The sequence below is a fragment of the Mustela putorius genome, unplaced genomic scaffold, assembly GCF_011764305.1.
Source record: "Mustela putorius furo isolate JIRA1106 unplaced genomic scaffold, ASM1176430v1.1 tig00000873_pilon_pilon_pilon, whole genome shotgun sequence".
NCBI classification, from domain to species: Eukaryota; Metazoa; Chordata; class Mammalia; order Carnivora; family Mustelidae; genus Mustela; species Mustela putorius.
The window spans coordinates 5,779,199-5,804,438 of record NW_025421504.1 but is presented as its reverse complement, the minus strand read 5'-3'; the positions used below and the strand labels follow the sequence as shown (position 1 = coordinate 5,804,438).

Sequence of the window (25,240 nt, the reverse complement as noted above, 5' to 3'; positions counted from 1 at the left end):
TGCCAGCATATTTGTCTATGTTTGGAATTCCTAAGTGGCACTTTGCCCACAGTGGTGAGGATGGTGTCTGTATTAGGATTCCAGGTAGGGCAGAAATGATTTTATTTAACATGCAGCAGAGCAAGGGCAGCAGATTGGTATATGTATACAGCCATTTGTCACAAAGCGGTGACCTCAGTAGGAACACTCAGATAATTTTGATGTCTAAAGCTTATTATTAAGGTAGATTTCCATAGAGTAATTCCATAAACCTTCCCAGGGCTGCAAGCAGCTGGTCTCTGGAAAGCTCTTGGATTTCTTCTGTAAGTAGTGAAACTGATTCACTTCTGACCTGTCCTAATGAAGCAGTGAAACCTGCCTGCTCAAGATGGACGGGAAGGACATAGCAGGGAAACCCGGCACAGTGCAGGGAGGGGGAAGGGAGTGTGGTCTGTGCCACTTTTCCCCAGAGACGGCTCCGTGCCATCCGGCCGAGCTCAGGTGAGCTGTGTGCTCTTTCTGCAGCTGGTGATCCTTACTGGCCTGTTGCCCCGTGAGGCCTAGAGGCCCTGGCCCGGTTGTCCCTGGTGTATGGAGCAAGTAGGACAAGCTTTTTGGAGCCGAGCACTGTTGAAATAGGGTCTGGTGACTCGATTCAAGCATGGTCCCTAATCTCACCACCTCCAGACCCCGTATCTTGCTGGCAGCTGGGGATGGTCAAGGTTCCTGGGCAGCAGGTACGGACAGCAGTCTAGTGCAAACTGCCTGAGCCTGAGACCTCCGGTTCCCAAACATATGCCGCACCACAGGCCATCTGGTGGGAGGAGGGGGGCCCAAGCAGGAGGACACGGGGGATGGGGGTTGTTCTCCCTTCAGACACTCGAAGGGCAGAAGAGCAGTTTATTTCATGCCAAGCAAGAGGTAGTGAGTAGGATGGCCTGTTCCCAAGGCAGGAGGCACACTTTCCCCAGAAAGCTCTGAGTACCTGCTTCCAGAGAAGGGGAAATACTGGTTCTCTTCCATTTTCTTTTGTATCACTAGTTTTGACTGTCACGAGGCCAAGTTCTGACAGGCTAATTCCCCATTTTACTGAGATGTCCATAGGACACAGCCTGCCACCACCAGAGACAAGCACACAGCTCCTCACCCAGTGGCTGTTCCAGGATGCTGCTGCCCACGGAGGGCAGAGTTGTGGAGATGCAGCAGTGTGCCAACTTACTCGATGCCCGGGGCTGAGGACCACAGGGCTTTGCCTACCTCCCTGGAGGTGGGAGCAGGAGTCTGCCAGCAGGGGAAGCACAGAGTAGTGACGTGGGGCTGAGGCCTCTAAGGGAGTGAGGATGTGGTCCTTGAGGGAGAGCCCCGAGACCTCCCCCCTTACGGCATCAGGATGCCAGCATGAGGGGGAAAGCCTGCTCCCGCCAGAGCCAGAGTGTGGAGGCTGGGGCCGCTCCCCACCCCTGACAGTACATGGCCACTTCAAGTCACACAGGTAGACAAAAATCAGGTCCTTTTAGGGGGCCAAGGGAGAGAGCATCACAGCAGCAGCCCGGCTCCCAGCAGCGATGCCCAGGGCCCCTGCTCCATATCCAGGCTCCTAGCGCTGTATCCACGCCGTGGAGGAGGACTGGACCAGGGAGCCCGCCCTCCCGTCTCGCAGCAGCCTGCCTGGCTTCCGTGTGATTAAACAAAGTCCTCCGGGGTCATAGGTTACCCCACTGCTCCACGGGAGGGAACTGGTCCACCTCGCCCACCTCTGTGCTCAGCTGCTCTCCCAGGGCGAACGTCAGCCTATACCGAAGCCTCGCCTTCTCCTGTGAGGGACAGAGGACCTTAAGACAGACCTTGGGGCTCGTTCCCAGCCACTCCTCCCACTTGGTCCTCATTCAGCCGTTCAACCCCGGACAGGGGAGACGAGTGCTAGTGCTACAGTATCAAAAGCGGGGGCTGAGGGCCTGATTGGGGCCCCGGGGGGGAGGGGGGAGCCAGGGCTTCAGGCCGGTGCCGGGTTCTAGCTCACCTTCAGTGGGTTGGCCAGCAGCATGACCTGGGTGATGGCTGCAGGCGGCTGGATGGGGCTAAATGGAGACAGCTCTGTCCCAGAGGGTGGCTGTAACTTCACCTTCATCGACTGAAGAGAAAGAGAAGCTCTTCTGAAGAGCACGGCAGGTGCCCCTGAGCAGGAGCCCGCTAGAATCCCGAAGGACCCATGCTGCTGCCCACTGGCCTCGGGTCCCTCCACACAGTGGGGTGCCGGGCTACCTTTGGCACGGCGGCCTGTAGCACGATGCTCTTGATAGGCAGGGGAGCGGTATTCAGCATGGACACCACCACCACGAGCACGTCCGGCCGGCCGGGCGGACACTCCTTGGCAAAGTGGAAGAGGATGCGGAAGCCGTTTTTATCATAGGCCGTCACGGGAAGGGCGCTGCCTGGAAGCAGAGATCAGGTGGGTGTGGGAGGAGGAACCCCACGGTGCCCAGAGGGGAGGGTGTGTGGTTGGGCCTGGGCTCCACCTGTGGCCAGCAAGCTCCCTGAAAGAATCAGCCAGAATCCCTCCCCCAGAGAGCATAGTGGCAACAAGCAGAGGCTGCGACGGCAGGAAAACCGGTCCCATTGGGCTCTAAGAGCCAGGCGGGGGGCAAGGAGAGCCTGGGCCCACCCCTCTCCCTGTCTCACTGAGGGCGCTGGGTCCCGCCTCCCCCTCCCACCCCAAGCTCCCCACACCTACTTGGCTTGATAGATTCCAGGGGGACGTGCACACTGGCCAGGGAGAGCTCTGGCCCCTTCATGGGGCTGCCCTGGGACTGGAAGGCAGGCGGCTGGAAGAGAGGGCTGCCAGGCCCTGGGGAGAAGGGGAGGAGAGGCCTAGCAGTGGTGCTGGCAGGGATCAGAGGGGAGGCGCTAGCCCCAGGAAAGAAGATGGAAGAGAGAGGTTTCACCAGGCCTGAGGTCCTGAGAGGCAGGAAGGAGGACAAGTCAGAGACCAGGGGCAGCCGCTGGGCCAACCCTCACACGCCCTCCAGGGCACACGGCTGGTTCCTACCCACCCATTTCCAGAATCCAACCAGCAGACCCAAAAGGAACATCCCCGGACCCTCCGGAGCTGCTTTCCGGTTCTGCCAAGTCCAGGCCCAGCCCCCCCTGGCCCCCACATATCCCACTCATTACGCTCTGGTCTCTTCAAGAAGATGGTCAAGGGCATCTAGCTGGTGCAGGCTGCTATCCCCCAAAGCGGAGCCGTGGTACCCGAGGGCTGTGGACTCCGCCTTCGGGGCTGGGGCCGGGGCCAGTCCAGTCGGGAGCAGGAAGGAGCCTGCTCTGGGGGCAGGAACACTGGCTGGGACCACAGGAGCTGGGAAGGGAGGCGGCAGCGGGGCCTGGGAGCTGCCTGCAGAGGGTGCCGAGGCCGGGACGAGAGGCCCGTCGGAGGGGCTGCAGGAAGCACTCCCGGGCTTGGGGCTGCAGAAGTCCAGGTCCGGCTGCTCGTTCTGCTCGGAGAAGAAAGTGAGTGAGCTGAGGGCAGGGAGCGCTGTTGCAGTTGGTGGGTTTAGGGTCTCCAGCTGCAGGCCTACCGGGACCCCACTGGACTAGCAGCCCTCGGAAGGACTTGGGCCCGCCCTATGGGATCAGCGTTCTGCAGTGCAGCCGGGGCTGTGCCGCAGCCAGCCACAGCGGAGGATGAGCGGGGACAGAGGACTCTGTGGAACTGGTTGAGCATTTTGGTGCCGTCCTTACCGGGAACAAGGACCACTGGCTGTTCGCAGCGGACTCTTTGGGAGGAGCAGTGGGGGCTGGGTCAGCAAGGCCTGGAAACAAAAGAAGACAAAGGTGAAGGGGCTCTGGCCCTGGGGTAGCCCCATTCACCCCGAAGGGTCACAGGACAAAAGTCGCTGACGAAAGGGTGACAGGTGGGGACAAGGTATTTTTCCAGGTAGCCTCCAGAGGGAGAGGGATGCTCTTCGGTCCTTTCGTCCAGTGGGCGACACCTCCAGGGGAGAGGGGACAAAGCAAGACCGTGCACCGCGTCCATTCTGGAGCTTGCGTGCACACTGGCCCGCAGGCCTGAGCGCACTGAACTTGGCCCTCCTCACAGCTGAAGTCCCCTTCCCTGCCCTTGCTAAGGACATGAGGCATTCCCGATCCTTCCCAATTCCGCACGACCTTGGCTCTGCGGAGCCCATCACGAGAAGCCCTTCCCAGCCCCCCTCCGGGACGCACCCAAGCAGAGCAGCTCCTCATCCAGCAGGCAGAGGGCGCTGCTTGCGCGGTTGGGTCCCGCGGTGGCTTCAGCCTGGCCGGAGGAGTGGCTGCGCCCAGGACCCGAGGTCTGGGGGGGCGGAGGGAGGATAGGGATGCCAGAGGCCGGTGGGGCAGGGGCTGGGGCCGGCGTGGAGGATGAGCTGCTGGGTGTGGCCAACTCGGCCAGGTCGATGAGCGTGCCCTGGCTCCTAGAGTGGTTTCCTGGAGGGGTGGAAGGAAGGATCGGGGGCCACTCTAGTGGCTGCACAGGAGGAAGCAGAACCCTGACTACAGCCTCCAGCCTAACTCATACTGAAGGAGAGCAAGCAAAGAAAACCCTATCCACGGCTCCTGGCCCCTGGGGAGCTGGAGGAGCATCTGGAAGCGCTGAGAATCCCCTTGGGCCGCGTGGGATGACGTGCAGGTCCCGCACTCATGGCTGCCCGGGGGTTGGGGGGGCTGGGGCTGGGCTGGATGGGTCCGAAATGGGAAACTAGAACATTTTACCTTCCGTGTCTGGCATGGCTGAGCTGGTGATCTCACCATTGATAACCTGCCCTTCGACAACTGTTTTGTAGGAGTTGATGACCCGGGAGAGGTTGTCACTGGCCTGGAGGATGTCCCCTAGAGCAGAAAGAGGTACTTCTCACTCTTGGCCATGACACTCCTCCCCCACCCCTGCCGGCCAAATCCAAATTCCTAGGTCATCCTTGTCAACTATTCTTTGACTCACCCAAACTATTGTCATTGTCCTCTGTCTCACTGGCTAGTTTGAATAACGTCCGCCTCTTATTCTCACACCGATCAAACAGCTCCTGAAAGAATCCCAGACCTTAAAGTGAGCTACAGGGTCCCCTGGCAATGACCTAACTCAGTGTCCATGTCCAGAAAGTCACGGGCTCCCCTACTGCCACAGTCAGTCACTGGTGGCACGGGGCTCCAGCGTCCGCAGCACTGTGTCACCTAGGATATCTGCTTAAAATCAGGGGAAATAGGTCCCTTCCTGTCCCTGAGGCCGGCATATGGCTCAGAATTCAGAGTACGGAACCAAGCACTAAGGGGCAACATCAGGCGCATGTGGTGGGTGTCTCTGCCCAAATGCTGCTGAGGCAGAAGGCACGGCAGAGAAGTGAGCCCCGGGGCGGGTCCGCAGAGTCCCCCAGACTCGGGTGTACCCACAGCTCTTCTGTCCTGAGTAGGTTAGCCACAGCAAGTGTAAAGGCGGGGTACCACCCCCAAACCTGGTAGCTATGCTGACTGATAAGGAACAGCAGGGCAGGTGCTGGGCACAGGCTGGCTCGCTTTCCCGGAGCGTGGCTCTCCCGGGATGCGCCTACCTTCATGAGCTCTTTATCGGCCTCCGAAGAGTCCTCTTTGCTGTAATGAAGCAGCATCTCATTGAGCAGCTTTACGTTGTTATTAACCTCCTCTAAAGTGTGCAGACGCTTGGTCACCTTCTGGATCCGCGCCTCATCCTACAGCAAAGACGATCAAGGAGAAAAAGCTTAACCAGACTCATCCCACTGCCCCTGGCGCCCCACAGCAAGGATCGCACCAGAGAACGTGAGCAAAAGCTAGTCCCAGTGAAAGCTCCTTTTAATGCATGGTTCTTGGGAACCATAAGGCCTCAGTCTCAACCTAGTTTGTCTTTTAAAATAACGGCCCACCCCCAGCCCTCAACTGCCCCCCGTCCGTGCGGGCTCCTCTAATCCATTCTACCCCCCCAAGCTCCAGGGCACCTCCCGCTCTCTGGCCTCATGCTGGGGGAAGGGACTCTTGCTCTGTGGTCCTGGGCTCCTCCACCCCAAGGCCCTGGGCCACTTACTTCCTTGACCATGGACTTGATGAGCTTGTTGGCCTCTTGTAGGTCATCTGGGTTTTTGCTTTTTAACAACTTGGCTAAAAGCTGGAAGAGGAGGTACGAAAGGGAAAGGTAGCACCCCACCTGGAGAGACCACAGAGGAACTGGAGCTCCCACAGCACCGAGCAAGCCCCCACCTCCCTCCCCATCTGAGGACGCTCTTGGCTGGGGTGTGCTTTACCTTGGATTTCTCCTCATCATCAAAAACAGGATTCTTGGGACGAGGTGGTGGAGACGGGATGAGCGTCCTGTCCACAGGGATCGCTGGGTCAGACTGCACGATGCCTGACAGGAACGCAAGGGGGGCAGAGTGCTGGCTCACCGGGTCATTCTGATGCCTTTTCTCACACAGCAAGGCAAGGCCCATCCCTGGGATGATGGCCTGCCAGGGCTCAGCCCATCCAACCGCAGCTGAGCCCTTCTTGTCCTCAGGAGGAAGAAAGGGACAGCAGACACCCCGCATTCTTCCTGGCCTTAGCCAGCCTTTGGCGCTGCTTTAAGGCTGAGGGAAGGTAAGCACATACCCTGTCTCTTCAACATGTGGTAAGCATCCTTGATCTTGGTTTCTTCCGGCAGGGCCAATGTCCAGCTGTAAAGCAGCTCGATAACCTTGGTCTTCACTTTCTCAGACACCCTCTCCCCTAGGTACTAAGAGGCAAAAGGAAATAGGAAAACCTCATAACTGCCGTCCAGAGGCAGGAACCGTGGGAATGAAAGGCTGCCAGTCCGCTCCAGTCTTCAGGCCTACCCCAAAGCACAGGTGTTAGGTATGTGTGACACAGGGCGGGGACGGGGGGGAACCACCCGTGACAAAGCGGTCTCAGAGATACAATCTGCTCAGGCAGGGAGCCGGGAGCCCGCCACTGCGTTTCCACGCACAATCTCCCAGAAACAGCAGCATTTTATCTCAAAGGAATTAATGAGAATGTCTTAAGTATGAAATACTGCTCCCTGTGCTTTAAGTGGTGCCCAGAGCTAAAGCCACACCAGCGTGCCACAGCAGCGGAGAAGCTGAGCCTAACTCCGTCAGACGGACCCAAGTGACCGCCGTCCCCAGGAGCCCTCCCGACCCGCACGCACGCGCCCCTGCTGCCACATCACCTCTCACCATCAGCCCCGGAGGCCAGGAGAGGCCGCCCGCCCCTGTGGCCTCCTGGCCCCTGTGCTGCCCCAAGGGCCTAGTCCCTAAGGCCCGGACGTGGGCAGCTCTCTACAGACAGCCAGTAAGATGGGGGGCGGGGCGACCAAAGGAGTTCCCCAATGAGGACGCTGCCCCGACTGACCTTCGGAGAGACGACTTTGATTAGCTCATTCAGAAACCGGAACTTTCCCACCTCGTTATGGAATCTCCTCCCGCAGTTCTTCATGCACGCCTCCAGCACCTGCAGCCACAGCACGGGGCGCTGAGCGCGGGCGGCCTGCGTCACCGCGGGCGCTCAGCCAGGCCCTGCGCTGAGGCGCGCTCCACCGCGCTCCCTTCCTTGGCTTCCGACTCTGTCAAGCTGGGTTTTTCAGCCACGCCACTGCTGACGTGCTGGGCCGGTCATTCTTTGCGTGGAAGCCTGTCCTGTGCATTAGAAGATATCTAGCCACAGCCTTGGTCTCTACCCGCTGGATGCTAGCAGCACCCCAGGAGGTGGCAACCCAGTGTCTCCAAACACTGCCAAATGTCCCCTGGGAGCAAAAGCACCCCGGCTGACAACCACAGTTTTAAGGCCTTTGCTCTACAGCGCCCTCCAGAAGCCCAGGGTCCTTTCCTTCTCAATGTCTTTTCCCACACCCCGAATGAAGTCAGGGGAGAGCCCCGGGGGTCCTGTGAGCGCTGCGATGCTCTGAATCCTCTAAGACCTGCTGCTCGGTGTGATGCCTTGAGTAGGAACCAGCATTACTGTAGCTACAGAACAAGTTACACTTGCTGGACTCTTGTTTAGTTGGCCAACTCTTTAAACAGCAAGACAGCTCTGTCAGCATCTCTGCAAGAAGCCACCGTTGAGCTCCACCCTGGGCTCAGGGCCCCGGCCTCTGGCCCCCGCCCTCAGTCACCCGGCCTCTCCCACTGGACTGGCGGCCCAGCCCGCAGTGACTGCACCACGGGCCTCTCTGCAGCCTCCGTGCCTCTCGCAAGGGCACACACATTTGTGGCACAGTTTATGGAACACGTTCTGGACATTAGTACCAAGAACTTTCAGCTGCCATAGGACATGAGCCCTGAAAACCTCTGAGAGCCCAGTGGGTGCACGAGGAAAGGCCTGGGCTTGTTAAAATCCACCGGCAGAGCGGAAGGACCTACCGTCAGCGCCTGGACCGCCTCCCATTCCTGCGGAGACTGGATCTTATGGGCCAGCAGTCGGACAGCGATCTGCGGCCTGCAAGGAAGCAGACCGGGCTTTCACGCGCTGAGCCCAGGGCCACGCGCCGGGCCCTCCTTGGCCAGTCAGGACTTCTCCAGCGACGCGACGCTCCCGCTGGCCCCCTAACTCCCTGGAGACTCACCCTTCAAGTTCTTTGTTGATCTGATCACAAAAGCCGATTATGTATTCCCAGTCCTCCTGGCGGTTGGAAGGATTCGTGGCCTTATCTTGGGACAGAGCAAAGTGGAGAACAATTGTTATTGTTATAAAGTGCAAAGAGGACAGAACGGAGGGTTTTTTAAGGCACCGATATGCAGCTGAGTTTGTTTCCAGGGGCGCCTGCGTGGCTCAGTCGTTAAGCGTCTGCCTTTGGCTCAGGTCATGATTCCAGGCTTTTGGGATCGAGCCCCACATCGGGCTCCCTGCTCAGCGGGAAGCCTGCTTCTCCCTCTCCCACCCCCACTGCTGTGTTCCCCCTTTCGCTGTGTCTATCAAATAAATAAATAAAATCTTAAAAAAAAAGTTTGTTTCTGAATTTCTTCTCTGATAGAGAATCCTCAACAGATCAGTCTAGCATTTTGAAAGTCATAAATGAAAGGGAAAACAAATTCTTAGCCTTGTGGGTTAAAGCCTCTGCCTTCGACTCAGGTCATGGTCTCAGGGTCCTGGGATTGAGTCCTGCATCGGGCTCTCTGCTCGGCGGGAGCCTGCTTCCTCCTCTACTCTCTCTCTCTGCCTGCCTCTCTGCCTACTTGAGATCTGTCTGGAAGAAAAAAAAAAAATCTTAAAAAAAAAGTTTAAAATGAGAACAAATAATAAACACAAACAACAAAAGTCTTCAAAGATACCCATAAAAATGTTTAACATAACCAGTAAGTGTTAAGTAACTCTAGTTTTATAAATATAAGTTATTAAGCAAATAGGGATGATCAAGAAGTATCTCCTAGAGAATCTGAGGCCAGGTTAATACTTGATAAAAAATAACACACTTAGGAAACTTCTTTCCTACACGGCCTTCAAAAACTTTTACAAGGGTCGCCTGGGCGGCTCAGTCGTTTGAGCGTCTGCTTTCAGTTCAGGTCAGGCCCCCAGCATGCTGGGACCAAGCCCTGGGTTGGGCTCCGTACTCAGCAGGAAGCCTGCTTCTCCCTCCCCCACTGCCCCTGGTTGGGGTCCCTCCCTCCTAGCCTCTGTCAAATAAATAAAATCTTCCCAAAAAAATAAAAAACACCCACAAACGTTTTCAAGACCTAACTTTTCTTAATGCTTTAAATGTTATTTATTTTCTTAGAAGGGCAGGGAGAGAAGGGGAAGCGGGGAGAGGGCCTGAGAGAATCCCGAGGACGCTCTACGCCCAGCGTGGAGCCCGATGCAGGGCTCGACTGCAAAACCCAGAGACCACGACCTGAGTCTAAACAAGAGTAGGTCGCTTAACTGACTGAGCCACCAAGGCACCCCCTGCGTTCCATGTCTTTTTTAAACTGCATTTAAATATATATATATATATATTTATGTATTTGAGTGAGAGAGAGAATGAGAGCATGAGAAGGGAGAGGTCAGAGGCAGAAGCAGGCTTCCCGCCGAGCAGGGAGCCCGATGTGGGACTTGATCCCAGGACTCCAGAATCATGACCTGAGCCAAAGGCAGACGCTTAACCAACTGAGCCACCCAGGCACCCTACACTGCACATTTTAAACGGAGCTGACATTCACCGTGCCTCCATCAGGCACCACCCACTGTGCTATCTGTCCATGGGACTGCAGAGACAGAAACTGAACTTCAGTATTCAGCGCCCTCAAGTCTGAATGGTCTCCTATGATGAAGGACAAAGGCAAGTGCTGGAGAGTTCTCAGACGATCGTGGAGGGTTTAAAAGCCAGGAGCTCAGTGTCCAGTCTCTTAGCATCTGGTGTGGGTCCTCCCTCCCCTGCTACCTCCAGAACCTGTGCTGAGGAGGACACCCCCCCACCACCGAGGGTGGGTATCCGTGTTCCCATCTCTGATTCACATCTTGGGAGTCTGCCTCTTCCAGAAAGCACCCTCAAGCTGTTTGCTAAATTTAGGGCTACAGGTTCAGAAGACAAATGGGAGGCTGAAGGCGTATATCCTTTTTAAATACCCACGCTCCTGCAGCTGGCCCGCAGCGCCAAAAGCAGAGCCATGGAACCCTGGAAAAGCCCCTCCACACAAATGGCATCCACCCAAAGTTCCTGAATTCTGGTTTCTCGTGACTGTTTTCTTAACTTCTTTTTTCCTGACATCAAAAATCACCAGCTCCATGACCAGATCCTAACAAGGGCTCCCCGTGTCCTCCCCCCTTCCCCCTCCCCATGGGGCTCTGAAGCACGACAAGGCAGCAGACGCCACCCTGCGGCAGAGGGAAGGCCTGCAGTGTTTCCCCTCCGACTTCGAGAAGATTCGGACTGTTTGGGTCCTATTTGGAGGAAAAGGACAGTATCTGTCCTCAATCTTGAAAAGAGAATTAACAGGCACTTTAAAATGTCAAGCTAGGAGGGAAGCAAGGTTAATTCTATCAAGAGTGGCTCTTTGGGCTCCGGGGTGGCTCAGTGGCTTGAGCCTCTGCCTTTGACTCAGGTCATGATCTCAGGATCCTAGCCAAGTCCCGCATCGCGCTCTCTGCTCAGCAGGCAGCCTGTTTCTTCCACTTTCTCTGCCTATTTGTGATCTCTGTCAAATAATTTTTTTTAAAGATTTAATTCATTCATTTGACAGAGATCACAAGCAGGCAGAGAGGCAGGCAGAGAGAGAGGAGGAAGCAGGCTCCCTGCTGAGCAGAGAGCCTGATTCAGCCCAACCCCAGGACCCCGGGATCATGACCTGACATGAAGGCAGAGGCTTTAACCCACTGAGCCACTCAGGTGCCCCCAAATAAATAAATCGGGGCGGGGGGGGAGAGTGGCTCTTTATTGCCACAGTGACCTACAAGCTGTCACTTTCCAGAGGCCCCATGTTTCTCCCATTGGTTGACGGATACCTTCTCAGGTATTGGCGAGGATTTGTTACTGATCCCTACCTTGCTTAAAGTTCTCACGTGACATCAAGAAGCTGAAGGCTACAAAAACTAAGATGGTCTGAGAGGCCCCACCTTTCCCGTTGCTGCTCTTAACTATTTTGAGAAGAGTCACATACCCCAGGCTGTAAGAAAAAAATCACACACTCTCGCCTGCACTGTTCTCAACCCAAAAGCAAGGTACAGAGGACAGCATTGACGTGGCTGCCCCCACACCCACCTGAACAATGGGCGCTCACCCAACGTGCACCCCAGGCCTAAGTCCGGAATATGCCCACTACTTTCCCACGTGTGCTCAACTTCTCTAGTGCCCCACTTCCTTTCATCCTGATAGACTTTCCTACTGCAACTCTGTGGGGAGCTCTCTGCCCACACGTGGGCACAAAGAGCCCTGGTTTCAGCAATGGCCAGTCCGAGTTCTGAGTGTCTCCTCCAACTCTCCAGCTCACAAGCACCCTTAGGAAGGGGAGGAAAGTCCTGGGGATAATTCCGGGTAACTCAATCCCTCCAACTGCACACTGTCTCCCTCCTGCAGATGCACACAACTTTCCACCCACTCACACGCTCCATCACCTGGCAGAGAGGTGATACCACCGCCTTCCCTGTAAGCCCCACCTTCTAGAACTGGCTCTAGGCTCTACTGACTCAAGGTTTCTATTTTCAGATCTCTCCTAAAAGCCTTGTTTTCTTGTGTGTCTGTGCCTCTAGATTCTCGGCTCTCATTTTCAGCTTAGTTCCATCAGTAGCCTTGACCGTAGTAGGGCCTCAAAAGGTCACGCAAGGTTGGTTCCAGTAGGGCCAGCACTGGCTACCTAATCCCAAAGCGACTCAGCCATTTCACAGATGACAGAGTCTATGTATCACATGACTTAGAGAGGAGCAGAGGCAACAACACAGGATGGAGAGGAAATCAAGAGGCAGCCTTTGGTGCTATGGTCTTGAATTAAGAGAGACTTCGTCACCAAGTCTCTGTTGAGCACCTACAGAAAATTAACTACACAGGTCAACTACCCTGTACAATACTATTCAGTCAGTCAATAACGGAACTAAAAGAAAACAAGTACACAGCCCACGAGGCCATGGGAAGCCATGGGACTACATAGAGTCCGAGACTCAGAGCCTACCTTTGGGGCGCTTATGCTCTTCTGGTGCCACTTGTGTGAAGTAAACAGAGCAAAAGCTTAAGAGTGTAATTACATAATTTGGATCAAAAAGAATTTAAAAACAGGGCACCTGGGTGGCTCAGTGGGTTGAGGCCTCTGCCTTCAGCTCAGGTCATGATCTCGAGGTCCTGGGATTGAGCCCCACATCCGGCTCTCTGCTCAGCAGGGAGCTTGCTTCCCTCTCTCTCTCTGCCTGCCTCTCTGCCTACTTGTGATCTCTGTCTGTCAAATAAGTAAATAAAATCTTAAAAAAAAAAAAAAAGTTTAAAAACAAACTCATTACTTCTCTTTCTTGACTTCCCCATTTCTGTAAATGGCGCTATCATTCAAAAGCTCACTCGGCCCCCATGCCCAGGCATCCGGATTTGAACCCCCCATTGCTGACTCCTTCCCTCTCACCCACTTCCAGAAGTCCAGGGTCCTTTCCTTCTCAACGTCTTTTTAAATCTCTCCCTTTCTTACCCCTGCCCTCACGCCTCCTTACTTCTTCACCTGCTTCCAGAACTTTTGCTCCTTGGCATCCTATACAAAACCCCTATATTGATCCTCCTAAAAACATGGATTTCACCAGGTACAGTAAGAATGGGGACCTGATAACTGTCAAAATTTAAACTTCTAGGGCTGGAATTCAAGCTTTTCCAGAATTTGGTTCTAACTTCCCAGCTTTCTCTCCCACCACACTCCTACAGGAGCTCCCTGAAGTCATCAAGAGACAGTCCGTGGCAAGGAGAATCTGGGATGGGTCTTAAAGCATTTAGTTGAGCAAAGGGGAACAGGGCTTCTGGGGAACGAGAACAGAGTGTCCTGGGGGGGACAAGAACACCTGACTTACCACAGCAAGGAGGCTCTCGGGAAGCCACAAAGAGGCGGCAGTAGGTGTGCAGCCTTGGAACGACCGGATTATACAGAAGTGCTCTTCTGGGAGCAGAATGCAGAGTGGACGGAGGGGAGGTAGGGAGACACTTGAGGCACTGAGCCAGCTAGGGCTTCTATAATAATTCTGGCAAACCACAGAGTGACAAGGACCTAGACTAAGTGCTAAACCAAACACTGGTTCATTCAACTGATAAAGTTCACGCCAGTAAGTCAGAAGAACTGTGAAGGTGAACAACGTAAGAACGGAATCTTAAAAAGAAAAAAGAATGGAAAGAATCTTAACTCCGCCCCTAATGTCACTTTCAGTCATAGGAAAGATCAAAGGCCAGCATCAGCTCCAGGCTCAACAGACCCCATCCCACTCTGCGACTCACCACGCCCACTCGCCCTCAAAAACAAGCCTGTCCTTCTCCTATTTCAAAATATAACTCTAAACCTAGCCTGCTATATTCAGCTTAGGTCAAATTCCTCCAACGTCCCCGTTATTATCTATGAATCAAATCGATTCCAATGTAGTTATATCTGGTTGGATGGCACTGGGCAAGTGGTTTGATTACAGTCAGGGTGTCCTTTTTGCGAACTTGTGACAGTAGTACCTACTTCCCGAGGATACCTGATGAATGAATTAAATGAATGTTCACTCTGAGCTCCTTGGAGGACAGTTCCCTATACACCGAGGACTTTATGACCTGCCTGCAACTGCAGACTTTGCAAACATAACCTAGGTTCAACCACCTGAAGGGGGTGGTTTCTTATGAAGAAAGGTCAGAGAGGAAAAAAGAAAAAAAAAAAAAAAAGAAAGGAAGAAAGGTCAGGCCATTGGAGGAAAGAGCCATCACCTCCAACAGCTCTGGATCTTGCACAAGGCCCTCTCCGGGCATCCTGTCTTAACACTCCGTCTAATTTGTCTTCACTTAAAGAGGCCTCCAGGGGCCTCTTCTAAGCCCATAAGAAAGTTAATTTATTAACCCTTCAGCAGAGCACTCTGTGCTAACAAGGTCAGCACGTATTTCCTTAATAGCAGTGTGAATTAGCAATTAAAGCTACAGGCCGCTGTGACTACGGCACTAGGCTGTGCTCCTCAGCTTTGCTGGGAACGTTACCTACAAATGACTAGCGAAGATGTTCAAGTGTGTGTGTCCCCAACACGGACATCACCAAACCTTGGACACTGCAGGAAAAGGGTAGAGCTGTTCTTTATCCCTTTTTGGATTCTTCTGCTTCAAACATTCCGCCTGCGCGAGGCGGCCACTTGTCAAATACAAACAAGGTCGCAATTCTGAAGCTGTATGTGCTCGGCGGCACCCACCGCTCCCGGAGTTTCGGCCCAAATCCTGAGCCACCGGCGCCCCGGAGTCACGGCGGCGCGCGGCCCCACCACAATCTCCCCAAATCGCCGATGCTGTGTCAGCCGAAGCACTTGGCCGCCGCTTCCCCGGAGCCCGCGGAGGCCCGGACCGGACCCGAGCTCACGCCGCCTCGCGCAGAAGTGGGAGGCGGCGCCGGGCGGGGGCCGGGACGCCCTGCTGGGGAAGGGGCGTGATCACAGAATGCTCGCGGCGAGGGCGAGCCCAGGCGCGGGCTGCTAGGCGACGCCGCCGCGGGCCCCTGAGCGCGGAGGGGGGCGGAGTGGGGCGGAGTGGGGCGGGGAGGGGGCTCGAGGGCAGACAGAAGGGGCCGCGGCTACTCACTCAGCCAGGACTCCAGGCTCTCCCCTTCCGCCTCCGCCATATTGCAGCCGCCCGGGCCGGCCCAGCGGCCTCAAACCTCGCGAGAACTTGTGAGAGAGGAGCCGGGGCGGGGCCTGCATGGGGGCCTGAGAGGAGGGAGCCGGCCCTCCTAGGGTCGCTTCGGACTGCGGCAGATAATGAGACGCCGAATGTTTCTTTTTGGCTCTTGCCTTTCGACCTCGGACTGAGAGACTCTCAACGCCCGGATGAATGCAGTGTCGCACAGATTTAGGACTCTGCGTAGCCTTTCCGCCGTCTCCCGTCACTCGCTCAGGCACGCAGAAGGCAGCCTTCGTGGGGTCCTCGTGGCCAGCCAAGATGGCTGCCCCCGCGGGGAAGGTTGCGCGAGGGTGGTCGGTCCTGGCGCTGACCCTGCGGACCGCTGTCCCGCGGCTTCCAGGGTGAGAGGGCAGTAGGAAGCTGGGGTGCCCCTTGGGATTTCACGGAGAGACCTGTAGGGAAGGAAAGGGCCACAGTCAGACCGGGCGGGAACCTGGAGAGAGCCTGCGGGCCAGGGTACCTCGGTCCAAAGCTTTGAATTGGCTGCGTGACTTCGAGCCAACGTGAAGGCGTAGTGATTCGGAGTCAAAGCTGAAAGCGCGCCCTTATCAAAGAGCTCAGAGCAGAGATTTTCAGGGGGCGGGAGGCGGAGATGCTTAGACAGGGCACCTGTCCTCGGGTTCAGGAACCTCGTCTTACCCTTGACACTTGAGAGGAGACTTTCCTGGCCTGTTGGGGGAGGTCCTCCCACCTCTTAGGACAAGAGCCAGAATTATTGCGTTCAGGTGTGTCCAGCGGTCTCCGTGCCTCTCACTCGTCGGCGGGTTGGCCAACATGCCCATTATTAAGTCAAGCCTTTTCACTTGTGGAGTCAGCTTTTGCCGGCTTCTTCCCCACTCTCAGGCTAACCCAGGTGAGGTGGAGCCGCTATAGTCCTGAATACAGGGATCCACAGACTGACAAGGAGTATTACCGCAAGCCCTTGGCGGAGCTGACTGAGGAGGAGAAGTGTGAACAGGAACTCAGGAAGACTCAGCTTATCAAAGCTGCCCCAGCAGCGAAAACAAGCTCTGTGTTTGAAGACCCCGTGATCAGGTTAGATGGGAGCAAATACTTTGGTTCCAGGGACTGGGACTGTACCAGGGAGGGTCTACAGTAAGGATTGGGATACAGCCTGGGAAATCTAAGCATTTTGTTTTTCTGCTTGAAGTAAATTCATCAACATGATGATGAAAGGAGGAAACAAAGTACTGGCCAGATCCCTCATGACACAGGTAAACAGCTCGTCTCCCCTGCCTGCTGGCTTATACCTTTGTCTGTGGCTCTTTCCGTTTAGTATAAAAAAGAACAGGTTCATATACTTGCCGTTAGAATTACCTTCCCTGTGTTGGGTACCTGGGTGGTTAAGTGTCCAACTTTTTTTTTCTTTTTGTAAAAATTTTCTTTCTTTATTTCACAGAGAGAGATCACAAGTAGGCCGAGAGGCAGGCAGAGAGAGGGGGAAGCAGACTCCCCACTGAGCAGAGAGCCCGATGTGGGGCTCCTTCCCAGAACCCGGAGATCATGACCTGAGCTGAAGGCAGAGGCTTTAACCCATTGAGCCACCCAGGCGCCCCTAAGTGTCCAAGTCTTGATATCAGCCGAGGTCTTGGTTTCAGGGTCGTGAATTTGAGCCCCATGTCAGGCCCCACGCTGGGCGTGGAGCCTACTTTAAAAAAAAAAAAAAAAAAGGAAAGAAACAAAAAAAATTACCTTATTTCCTGGGATACCTGGGTGGCTAAGTCAGTCAGGTATTTGCATTAGGCTCAGGTCATGATCCCAGGGTTCTGAGATGGAGCCCCACACTGGACTCCCTGCTCAGCAGGGAGTCTGCTCTCCCTCTGTCCCTCCATTCATGCTCATGCTCATTCTCTCTCCCAAAATTTTTTGGGGAAAAAAATGATCCTCATGTATATGTGTGGAAGTGATAGCTATAATGAAGGCCAGTAGGCGTCAGAACCACCATTCACTCCCCCAGTCACAAATCTGTGGTCCTCCTCCAGAAAAGAGGAGGCCTTTAATAACTTTGCCTTAGGGGCACCTGGGTGGCTCAGTCCTTAAGCATCTGCCTTCTACTCAGGTGGTCCTGGGATGGACCCCTGCACTGGGCTCCCTGCTCAGCGGTAGGCCTACTCCCCCCTCCCACTCCCCCGATTGTATTCCCTCTCTCACCTCTCTGTCAAATAAATAAAATCTTAAAAAAGAAAAAGATGGGGCGCCTGGGTGGCTCAGTGGGTTAAAGCCTCCTCTGCCTTTGGCTCAGGTCATGATCTCAGGGTCCTGGGATCGAGCTCCGCATCCGGCTCTCTGCTCAGCAGGGAGTCTGCCTCCCTGCCTACTTGTGATCTCTGTCAAATAAATAAATAAAATCTTTAGAAAAAAAAAAATAACTTTGCCTTAGAAGTGCTGAGAGAGGGTCCGCACTGTCATAGAGAAACGGGGTGACAGGAGTAAGGGGCAAAGTACTAGTCCAGCTGGATAAACCCTTCAGGGAGCCCGGGGCAGCATCTTCCAGTTCTATCCCTTTGCAGACTCTGGAAGCTGTGAAAAGGAAGCAGTTTGAGAAGTACCATGCTGCTTCTGCTGAGGAACAGGCAACCATCGAACGCAACCCCTACACCATCTTCCACCAAGCTCTGAAAAACTGTGAGCCTGTGATAGGGCTGGTGCCCATCCTCAGAGGGGGCCATTTCTACCAGGTGAGCGGTCAGGGCCGGAAAGCAGGGCTCCCTACCCACAGAACAAGCTGGTAGTGGTTGGGTGGGGAGCACTTGGGAGTGGGAAGGTCCAAAGTTGGGCTAAGATTGATCGTTTTCTAGGGACCAGGTTCTCTCAGGATCCACCAGCCACCGCCCCCCAGGCCCGCACCCCCGCTTCCGTTCCGTCCACGATGCTGTGTTGTAAGCTGTCAGCTTCTCGTGGTGAAGGACGTGTAGAACTCATCTTTGTACACCAGCGTCTAGAGTAGCTCTTGACCCATAACTGGTGTTTTGTTGCCATTTCTTGAACTGAACAAGGTGCTCTCCTGGCATTTAATTCTGTGTCTTGTCATAAGCCAGTGTTCTCGGCTTCTGCTTTTTTTTTTTTTAAGATTTTATTTATTTATTTAACAGACAGAGATCACAAGCAGGTAGAGAGGCAGGCAGAGAGGGAGTGAAGGAAGCAGGCTTCTGGCTGAGCAGAGTCCGATGCGGGGCTCGATCCCAGCACCCTGGGATCATGACCTGAGCAGAAGGCAGAGGCTTTAACCCACTGAGCCACCCAGGCGCCCCGGCTTCTGCTTTTTTAATGTAAACTTCCTAAGGGTGGAGACTCATTAATGTCTGGGTCCCTAGTGGTGCCTGGCATATAACGGCGGTCTAGCAAAGGATTCTGGACAAGAGGGGCTTGTTTTGGGGCACCCCTGATCCGCGCTGGCTGAGTCACTCCGGCCTGATGGGGCTTCTCCCAGCTGATGCTCGTATCAGCTGGGCTGAGCTTCTATTTAGAGGCGAGAGAGGTCGGTGCCTCAGGAGCGCGTGCCGCGTGCTCAGTGAATGCCTCTGTTAACGGGTGGGGGCCCCCAGGGCTGCGGGGACTCAAGGAGAAGCCAGGCCCCTCACGAGTGTTGTCAGAGCTGGCCCAGAGGGAGCCTGTGGCTCTTCCTCAGAGCTCAGGGCAGAAGGAGGCTGCCGCCCCGACAAGGTCTTGGACTGACTTGCCGTGTCTTCTCCTGTCCAGGTCCCTGTGCCACTTCCCGCACGGCGGCGTCGCTTCTTGGCCATGAAGTGGATGCTCACTGAGTGCAGGGAGAAGAAGCACCGGCGGACGCTGATGCCGGAGAAGTTGTCACATGAACTGCTGGAGGCTTTTCACAACCAGGGCCCTGTGATCAAGAAGAAGCATGACATGCACAAGATGGCCGAGGCCAACCGTGCCCTGGCTCACTACCGCTGGTGGTAGGGGGAGGGGGCGGCGCTCTGCTGCAAGAAACCGTGGGAGCCGGGGTCACTGTCAGCGAAAATCCCTTGTGGGTGAAGTAGTTCCTTTTTAAGGGCGTGCAGGCCTTGTAAGGGGGGAGCAGCATATTTATGCTCGTTAATCCTTTCTTTGGGCCCTAGAACTTGCTTTTCCTGTCCCAGCTCCTCATACACTGGGAATGTATCAATCTGGATTTCCCCCAGGAACTTCGGGCCCATCCAGCTTCTCTTCCTCTATTCAGGGTAGAACTTTGGAAGATATGAAAGGAAGCAGTTTTAATGTTAGAAAAGGTTTATTAGAAAATTCTCGTCCTGAACTGGTGTCGTGTGTGTGGTGGTACCTGCTGTTTACTAAAATCGACTGGAAATTTGTTTCCGAAGTGGTCCTTGTACAAAATGTATAAAAAGCAGTTTCTGGTGTGACTTGTGCTCTGCTCCTCAGTATCCCAAAGTATACCACCAGTAGCTATGGGTACCCCTTTTACAGATGGGGAAACCGAGGCACCAAGATGGCTGTTGCACCGGCGGTTACACAGTGCGGTGGGTGTTGCAAGCTGCCTTTCCCTGCCTGGCCCAGGCTGGAGGTGATGGGGGGAGAGGCTGATGGGACAGTAGGGGCAGGTCTGTTTGGTGTCTTCCCTGGTCCCTGAACCCGGGAGGGAAGGTGCTCAGGCAGGACCGCCGCATGAGTGGGAAACCCCTATGAGCTGTTCAAGGTCTGGCAGGGACAGGCCGGTGCTGCTGGTGAGGCAGCCTGAGCCGGAAACCTAGTCGGAGACCTCGCTGTAGTAATACTTGTGCGCAGCCGGGGTCGTCTTCCAGCCGGCTGCCCGAAATTCGATGATCTCCAGCAGCAGCAGCTGGGCCAGGGAGCTGAGGCCGCTTGGGAGCAGGAAGCCGTCTCGGATCAGGACAAAGAGCTCATCCATGCGCTGCCGGTTCATCTTCTCCAGCTGCTCCCCCACGCGGTGCAGCTGCAGCACCAGGCAGTCCACCTGCAGGGGGCGTGGGAGGTGACCCCGGGGCGCACGCGCCTCGAGCAGCACCGCTCCAGCAGCACCGCTCCAGCAGCACCGCTCCAGCAGCACCGCTCCAGCCGTGCCTCCTCCTGTCCTGCTCCCGGCACCTGGTGGTGGGCGTGCGCCACATCTTACGTGAAAGACCAGTTTGGAACTTGCTTAAGGTCTCCCGGGCCAGGCTGGATGCGGGGTTTGCCTCCAAGCTGCCGCTTAACCCAGACCGCCCCGCCCCTGCCCCACCAGGCTCTGCGTTTCTGGGCCGTCTGTATCCACAGCTGGATTCCTACCACACGTTGGCTTTTCTATTGGGAGGGAAGCCTCTGAGCCTGTAGGTTTTGGCTGCTCTGTTCCGAATAAATTCCAAGCCTGGCAGCTTGTTCTGGAACTGAGACAGGCCTTGAAGTGCACCACTAGCCTCCTGCCCTGGGAAGTGAGGCTCGGGCGCCTCGAGGGACAGTGGGCCCGGATTCTGAGCTGAGCCGGGGACGGCCCACCTCCACAGCCATCTGGGTCACCCACCTCCTCCTCCTTGCTCAGACTGTCAGGCTGCGCCAGCCGGAAGAGGCAGTCATAAACGGGGTTCACCAGGGCCATCATGGGCATGTTGTTCACCTGTGGGGGGGAGACCAGGGAGGGGCCAGAGCACTTAGCGGCTGAAGGAGACCAGCTCGGCTGTCTCTGCCTCCTAGGGTGGTTACCAGGCCTCACCCTCAGGTAGTCAAAAATGTTGCAGATAAAGGTGACGTAGCAGACCCAGCCCTGCAGAGACCGGGCTCGCAGCTGCTCCCGAGCCTGGTACTCCTGCTGCAACCGGTTGAGGAGTCCCCGTCGGAAGACACTCTGGCCTGCTTGCTTGCTCTCAGCCTGTGAGCCAGGGAAAGGGCAGTGAGCTGGCGGGGGAGGGGGTGTGTGATGCCGTGGTGACCCCCCACTCAAGCTTCAGCAGCTGAGGACTGTCGGGTCTGACTCTCCACCTCCGCCCTGCGGGCCAGGCCTCCTGCCCTCCACTGCGGCCTTTCCCGAAGCGTCTCCCTGCTTCTCTACCAGTCCCAGCCCACCTGAATGATGGCATAGCACATGCGTCCTGCTTCTTTGCTGAACACACAGTCGTGCAGAGAATGGTCCACAATCACATTGGCCACCTTTTCCAAGTCCACGGCACCTGGATCTAGGGTAGAGATAGGTGGGGAGTCTAGACCACATCCGTCTCCCCTTGCTTCTAAGAAGGATCTGAGATGTCTTTACAAAAGGGCACTCCCGTGATACACTTACATTTAAAGAGACCAGACTTCCCAGCTCCACTGGGAGACTGATGGCCAGGATATGTAGCTGTTAGAGACTAATCAGCAAACGCTAGTTTTTAGGGCACATATTTCCTGGCCCTGGGTTGCGGAAGGAGCACCAAATAACAATGTATTTGACAGCAATTTCAGGGAAGAGAGTGTTCTTAGAACACACATACAGGAAACCTGACAAGGGCAGGCTAGGCAGGGCCTCCCCAGCAGGCTTAGCTTGGCATGGGATGGGCTTTACTAATTGTTAGCTGAGTCAAACTTCTGTTCTGAGGGCTGCAGAAGGCACCGATCCAGGACAATGACTGCATCTCCTCTGCCAAGCAGAGTGCTTCATCCTGTCCCAAGTCAGCCAGCTCTGCACATTCAAGACGGCCTGCTGTGGCGACGCAGAAGCCAGTCCAATGCGAGGCCTCAGGAGACGAGAACTCTGTTCTGTGCCCCACCCCACTCTCATGGGGACTTAAAACTTTAAAAATGGCTTTACTGGCCGAAAGGTGACTCTATGATTCATACTTTCAATTACTGGCCTGAATGTAGCTTGTCCTGACTTCTCTTCTCAGAAAGCAAAGGGACAGGGTTGGTTGGGCAATCACCAGCTAAGGCTCAGGCCTCCAGGCCTGTCCCCTTGCCCCCTTCTCCGCAGCTAAGGGCTCTCATGCTCACCTTTGAGTGCTGTCTTCAGCAGCTGCTGAGTCTCTGCATCAAAAGACTGGATTTTATACTCCTCTCTACCAGGATCCCCCATGACTGTTCAGCCCCAGCAGCTCTTTATTGAGGTGGGACTAATGACAGCACCTAGGGAGGAGGAGAGGGGAAGGGAGAGGCCTCAGGTGTGCAGCGTGGGGCCAGGGTTTCTAGTTCTGCAGTCCCCGGGCAGGGCTGGCCAGTGCTTGGGACAGGTGCTCCCAGCCAGTCTACTGCCTTGGTTGGTTGGCTGAGGGCCCAGCAAGCTTGGCCTCTCGTGGAGACTGAACACCAGCCAGGCACCTGCTGCTAAGTTTAGGAACCCCTGTAGCTTCTGGGATTTCACGAGCCTAGAGAGGTGAAGGTGAAAATGCCAACCGTCCAGTCTCCACAGGAGGCAGGGATATTCTCCGGTGACACTAAGGTTGGGGTGCGATGAGCTGCGCTGGAGTGTGGACAGGGGCATATCAGACACTCCCCTTGCCTATGGAAAGCGGCCTGGAAACTGCGGCCCCACCTTCCAGAGGACATGTCTGTCCCTGCAAGGTTCCAATCCCCTGGACGCGACCCTTCCTTCTGCTTTGGTCAGAATCCTTCTCAGTCCCCAAACCCGCCCCTCCAGCCTTCGGCCTGGCCTGTGTGGGCGGGTGCGGGGCCCCGAACTGCTCCTGTCCTGGCCAACTTCTCCCCGAGACGGACTGGTTAAACTGGCCTCCCGGGCGGCGGAACCCGGCCTTGCCCACTCAGGACTCCTAATTCCTGAGCTCCATTGTGGAGCCTTCCTCTTAAAGAAGGGGGGAGCGGGATGACGGGAGAGGCTGTCCCTGTTGGAGTCCCCTCTCCGGGCGCGATGCCTCCTCCCTGGTCGAAGGACGACCTCGGGGATCTCCAGAACCCGGCAGCTTCCTCGAACTTGGAACGCTCTTCCGGGCGGGGCAGGACAGCCGTCCGGGGTCCCGCGGGCGGGAGAGGCGGAGCTGTGCGAAAGGAGCGCGGGGACCCACCTGCCCGGCCGGCACCGCGCCCGCGTGCCCGGAGGCCGCTCGGCGGGCATGGCGCGCGCGCCCCCCGTCCGCCGCGCCGCAGAGCTGGAACTACCCGCCCGGCCTCGCCGCCGCTTAGGTCATTTCCGAGCGCGGCGCCGGGGCGGGGCCAGCGTGGAGGGGCGGGGCCAGCCCGGGGAGGGGAGGGCCCTTCCCGCCAGCGCCGCCTGCCGGAGTCCCGGTGACGTTCTCTTCACCGCCTGTTGCGGAGGTCCGGAACCGGCCGAGTGGCAGGCCCTGGACGTCGCCCCCACCCTGTCCTTACTCGAGTCGTCCGCGCCGGGCTGGACCTTCCTCGGCCCAGAGAAAGCCCTCGGGCGCCAGCGGTGGCGCCCCCTCCCCGCAGCGCACTCTCACGCCTGGGCTCCGGTTAAAACGGGATCCAAAAAGGAAACTAGGCGGGGCCGCGCGGCAGTGGGGGGGCCCGCGGCAGGGCAAGGATGGCTGGAGGGGCAGGAACTCCTAGACGGCGGCCACCCGCCCTCCACTTCTACCCGCCACGCGAGACAAGGCAGGGGGGCTGTAAGGGCTGGATCAAGTCCCCCACCCCCACCCCCTCTCCTCCAAATACAAACGGCACCGGTAAAATAGTTGAAAATTAACGAGCAAGCTCTAGAATAAGGACACCCTCCCCACGACCCCCGTTAGCTTGCCGCCTCCGCCAGGTGCTGCGAGTGACAAGTCGAACAAGGCCCTGACTCCGTCGTGGCTGTGGCTGTGGCAGAGGCGCGGGCCGGGCGGCTGAGGGCCATCCCTGACGCCGGCCCAGCGGGGCAGAAGGGCGGGCAGAAGGGGCTGGAAGGGCGCCTCTTCGCGTCGCACAGACAAGCGTCCACCGTGGTTTCCTGTTGCCAGAGCTCTCTCCTCCTGTTAAAGCGGCTAGCCGAAGGGGTCCCCAGGAAATGGATGAGAAAGGGCAGCTGCAGCCAGTTAATGAGTAGGCGAGATGAAGAGAATGAAGTTTACTTTATTCCACTACAGTGGAATTTCTTTAAAAAATACATTCAGGCAGCTGCTGTCCTACAGCCCCAAGCCCAGGCCTCCCCGGCCCCAGACCCTGTGGGTGTTGGGAGCTCCCCCTACCGCCAGCCTGGGACTCTATCATCAGCAGCCAGAAGCAGGGAAGCTTTGCGATTCAGGGTCTCAGACGTATCACAAAGCTCCAGGCCAGAGCCAGTTCTGATGACAGAAGGGGTCCGAGGGCGATGACACCCACACAGGTCTGCTTCTGGCCCTGCTTTCCTCCTAAGTCCGCGAAGAGGCTGGCACAGAGGCTGGAGCTGGAGCCCAGACTGGGGGCAGGGTGAAGTCCTACAGTGCCTGGTGCTTCTCCGTCCTGACTCCCCCTGCCGAGGGACCCCGCAGGCCAGGCTCCCCGGGGTGGGGGGTGCAGAACTGGGTGGAAAGGATGGTGGTTGTGTTCTGCAGATTTCCTGGGCTCACCCCCTAACTGCAGTTTCTCCTCTGTGCCTGCATCAGTAGCTGTGCGACAACCCCCACCCCCAGACACTGCTGCCCTCAGCAGGCTGGCTGCTCAGCCCTTTCCTCCACCAGCCCCTTCATGAGGCTGCTCCAGAGCTGTGGCCCTTCTGGGATGACAGAGGACACACACAGCACCACAGTGAGCCCAGGGAGGGAGACACTGAGCAGGTAGCTGCTGCCAGCTGGCCCAGCTGTAAGGCTCCCGCCCTGACGCCATGGAAATGGAGTGACCCCAGGTAGGCTGGGGGAAAAGGCCACGGCCTTCACCCATAGCTCCTCCCCATCAGCACAGCCCCCCACTGCTTGTGGGCCACTGAGATCGGTCTTCCCCAGAGACCCTCAGCCACGCTCTGTCCCACCCAGGGGAGAGAACAGGCTGAGCAGGATGTCACAGGAGGACCGGGGCCTGGGGGTGTGGCTATAGTGACTAATTCTCCCCCCCAGGACCAGAAACAAAGCTGTATGAGGGATGCAAGTACTGAGAAAA

At 56.4% G+C, this 25,240-nt stretch overlaps 3 protein-coding genes and 1 long non-coding RNA gene across 11 annotated transcripts; 2 read left to right on the top strand and 2 right to left on the bottom strand.

Annotated features, from left to right (window-relative positions):
• Nucleotides 1-85: 85 nt before the first annotated feature.
• Nucleotides 86-15,382, bottom strand: GGA3 (golgi associated, gamma adaptin ear containing, ARF binding protein 3). Of its 2 annotated transcripts, none has more exons than XM_004748937.3 (17): nucleotides 15,194-15,382; nucleotides 8,576-8,660; nucleotides 8,373-8,448; nucleotides 7,366-7,464; nucleotides 6,607-6,730; nucleotides 6,264-6,367; nucleotides 6,047-6,166; nucleotides 5,559-5,696; nucleotides 4,955-5,036; nucleotides 4,729-4,845; nucleotides 4,201-4,443; nucleotides 3,718-3,788; nucleotides 3,151-3,470; nucleotides 2,711-2,934; nucleotides 2,242-2,411; nucleotides 2,000-2,110; nucleotides 86-1,793 (listed from the first exon to the last, which is right to left on the bottom strand). In XM_004748937.3, exons 1-17 carry the CDS (start codon nucleotides 15,231-15,233, stop codon nucleotides 1,683-1,685), a joined length of 2,235 nt encoding a protein of 744 aa, XP_004748994.1. In that variant the 5' UTR covers nucleotides 15,234-15,382; the 3' UTR covers nucleotides 86-1,682. The 2 variants fall into 2 exon arrangements, with proteins under 2 accessions (XP_004748994.1, XP_004748995.1); XM_004748938.3 differs by having other exon boundaries at nucleotides 6,047-6,127.
• LOC123393533 lies at nucleotides 4,740-7,370 on the top strand. 4 transcript variants are annotated; one of them, XR_006608355.1, is made up of 3 exons: nucleotides 4,740-4,860; nucleotides 6,515-6,594; nucleotides 6,728-7,370. It is a non-coding gene; the product is annotated as an uncharacterized LOC123393533 (long non-coding RNA). The 4 variants fall into 4 exon arrangements; XR_006608353.1 differs by lacking the exon at nucleotides 4,740-4,860 and adding an exon at nucleotides 5,661-5,784; XR_006608352.1 differs by lacking the exon at nucleotides 4,740-4,860 and having other exon boundaries at nucleotides 6,364-6,594; nucleotides 6,728-6,849; nucleotides 7,046-7,370.
• On the top strand, nucleotides 15,373-19,602 carry MRPS7 (mitochondrial ribosomal protein S7). 2 transcript variants are annotated; one of them, XM_004748942.3, is made up of 5 exons: nucleotides 15,373-15,506; nucleotides 16,136-16,327; nucleotides 16,443-16,506; nucleotides 17,803-17,970; nucleotides 18,992-19,602. In XM_004748942.3, the coding sequence occupies exons 1-5, from the start codon at nucleotides 15,439-15,441 to the stop codon at nucleotides 19,211-19,213; spliced, it is 714 nt and encodes a 237-aa protein (XP_004748999.1). In that variant the 5' UTR covers nucleotides 15,373-15,438; the 3' UTR covers nucleotides 19,214-19,602. The 2 variants fall into 2 exon arrangements, with proteins under 2 accessions (XP_004748999.1, XP_004748998.1); XM_004748941.3 differs by having other exon boundaries at nucleotides 15,443-15,633.
• MIF4GD (MIF4G domain containing) lies at nucleotides 18,999-24,087 on the bottom strand. Of its 3 annotated transcripts, none has more exons than XM_004748944.3 (7): nucleotides 23,925-24,087; nucleotides 22,208-22,339; nucleotides 21,308-21,417; nucleotides 20,958-21,113; nucleotides 20,769-20,861; nucleotides 20,026-20,225; nucleotides 18,999-19,136 (listed from the first exon to the last, which is right to left on the bottom strand). In XM_004748944.3, the coding sequence occupies exons 2-7, from the start codon at nucleotides 22,287-22,289 to the stop codon at nucleotides 19,100-19,102; spliced, it is 678 nt and encodes a 225-aa protein (XP_004749001.2). In that variant the 5' UTR covers nucleotides 22,290-22,339; nucleotides 23,925-24,087; the 3' UTR covers nucleotides 18,999-19,099. The 3 variants fall into 3 exon arrangements, with proteins under 3 accessions (XP_004749001.2, XP_004749002.1, XP_044941865.1); XM_004748945.3 differs by lacking the exon at nucleotides 23,925-24,087 and adding an exon at nucleotides 23,233-23,497; XM_045085930.1 differs by lacking the exons at nucleotides 18,999-19,136; nucleotides 23,925-24,087 and adding an exon at nucleotides 23,233-23,493 and having other exon boundaries at nucleotides 19,505-20,225.
• Nucleotides 24,088-25,240: the final 1,153 nt, after the last annotated feature.

What these genes read in the sequence shown, in the direction of transcription:
- GGA3 (XM_004748937.3), bottom strand. Translation starts at nt 15,233, where the DNA reads ATGGCGGAGGCGGAAGGGGAGAGCCTGGAGTCCTGGCTGA. An exon ending in ATGATGAGGAGAAATCCAAG is followed by an intron (nt 6,167 to 6,263) that starts GTAAAGCACACC and finishes TGGTCTCTCCAG; the next exon opens with GTGGGGTGCTACCTTTCCCT. An exon ending in TGCTGGCCAACCCACTGAAG is followed by an intron (nt 1,794 to 1,999) that starts GTGAGCTAGAAC and finishes TGTCCCTCACAG; the next exon opens with GAGAAGGCGAGGCTTCGGTA.
- MIF4GD (XM_004748944.3), bottom strand. Translation starts at nt 22,289, where the DNA reads ATGGGGGATCCTGGTAGAGAGGAGTATAAAATCCAGTCTTTTGATGCA. An exon ending in GCTGAAGACAGCACTCAAAG is followed by an intron (nt 21,418 to 22,207) that starts GTGAGCATGAGA and finishes TCTCTACCCTAG; the next exon opens with ATCCAGGTGCCGTGGACTTG. An exon ending in TGTGCTATGCCATCATTCAG is followed by an intron (nt 21,114 to 21,307) that starts GTGGGCTGGGAC and finishes CCTGGCTCACAG; the next exon opens with GCTGAGAGCAAGCAAGCAGG.
- MRPS7 (XM_004748941.3), top strand. Translation starts at nt 15,443, where the DNA reads ATGCAGTGTCGCACAGATTTAGGACTCTGCGTAGCCTTTCCGCCGTCT. An exon ending in GCTGTCCCGCGGCTTCCAGG is followed by an intron (nt 15,634 to 16,135) that starts GTGAGAGGGCAG and finishes CCCCACTCTCAG; the next exon opens with GCTAACCCAGGTGAGGTGGA. An exon ending in CCAGATCCCTCATGACACAG is followed by an intron (nt 16,507 to 17,802) that starts GTAAACAGCTCG and finishes ATCCCTTTGCAG; the next exon opens with ACTCTGGAAGCTGTGAAAAG.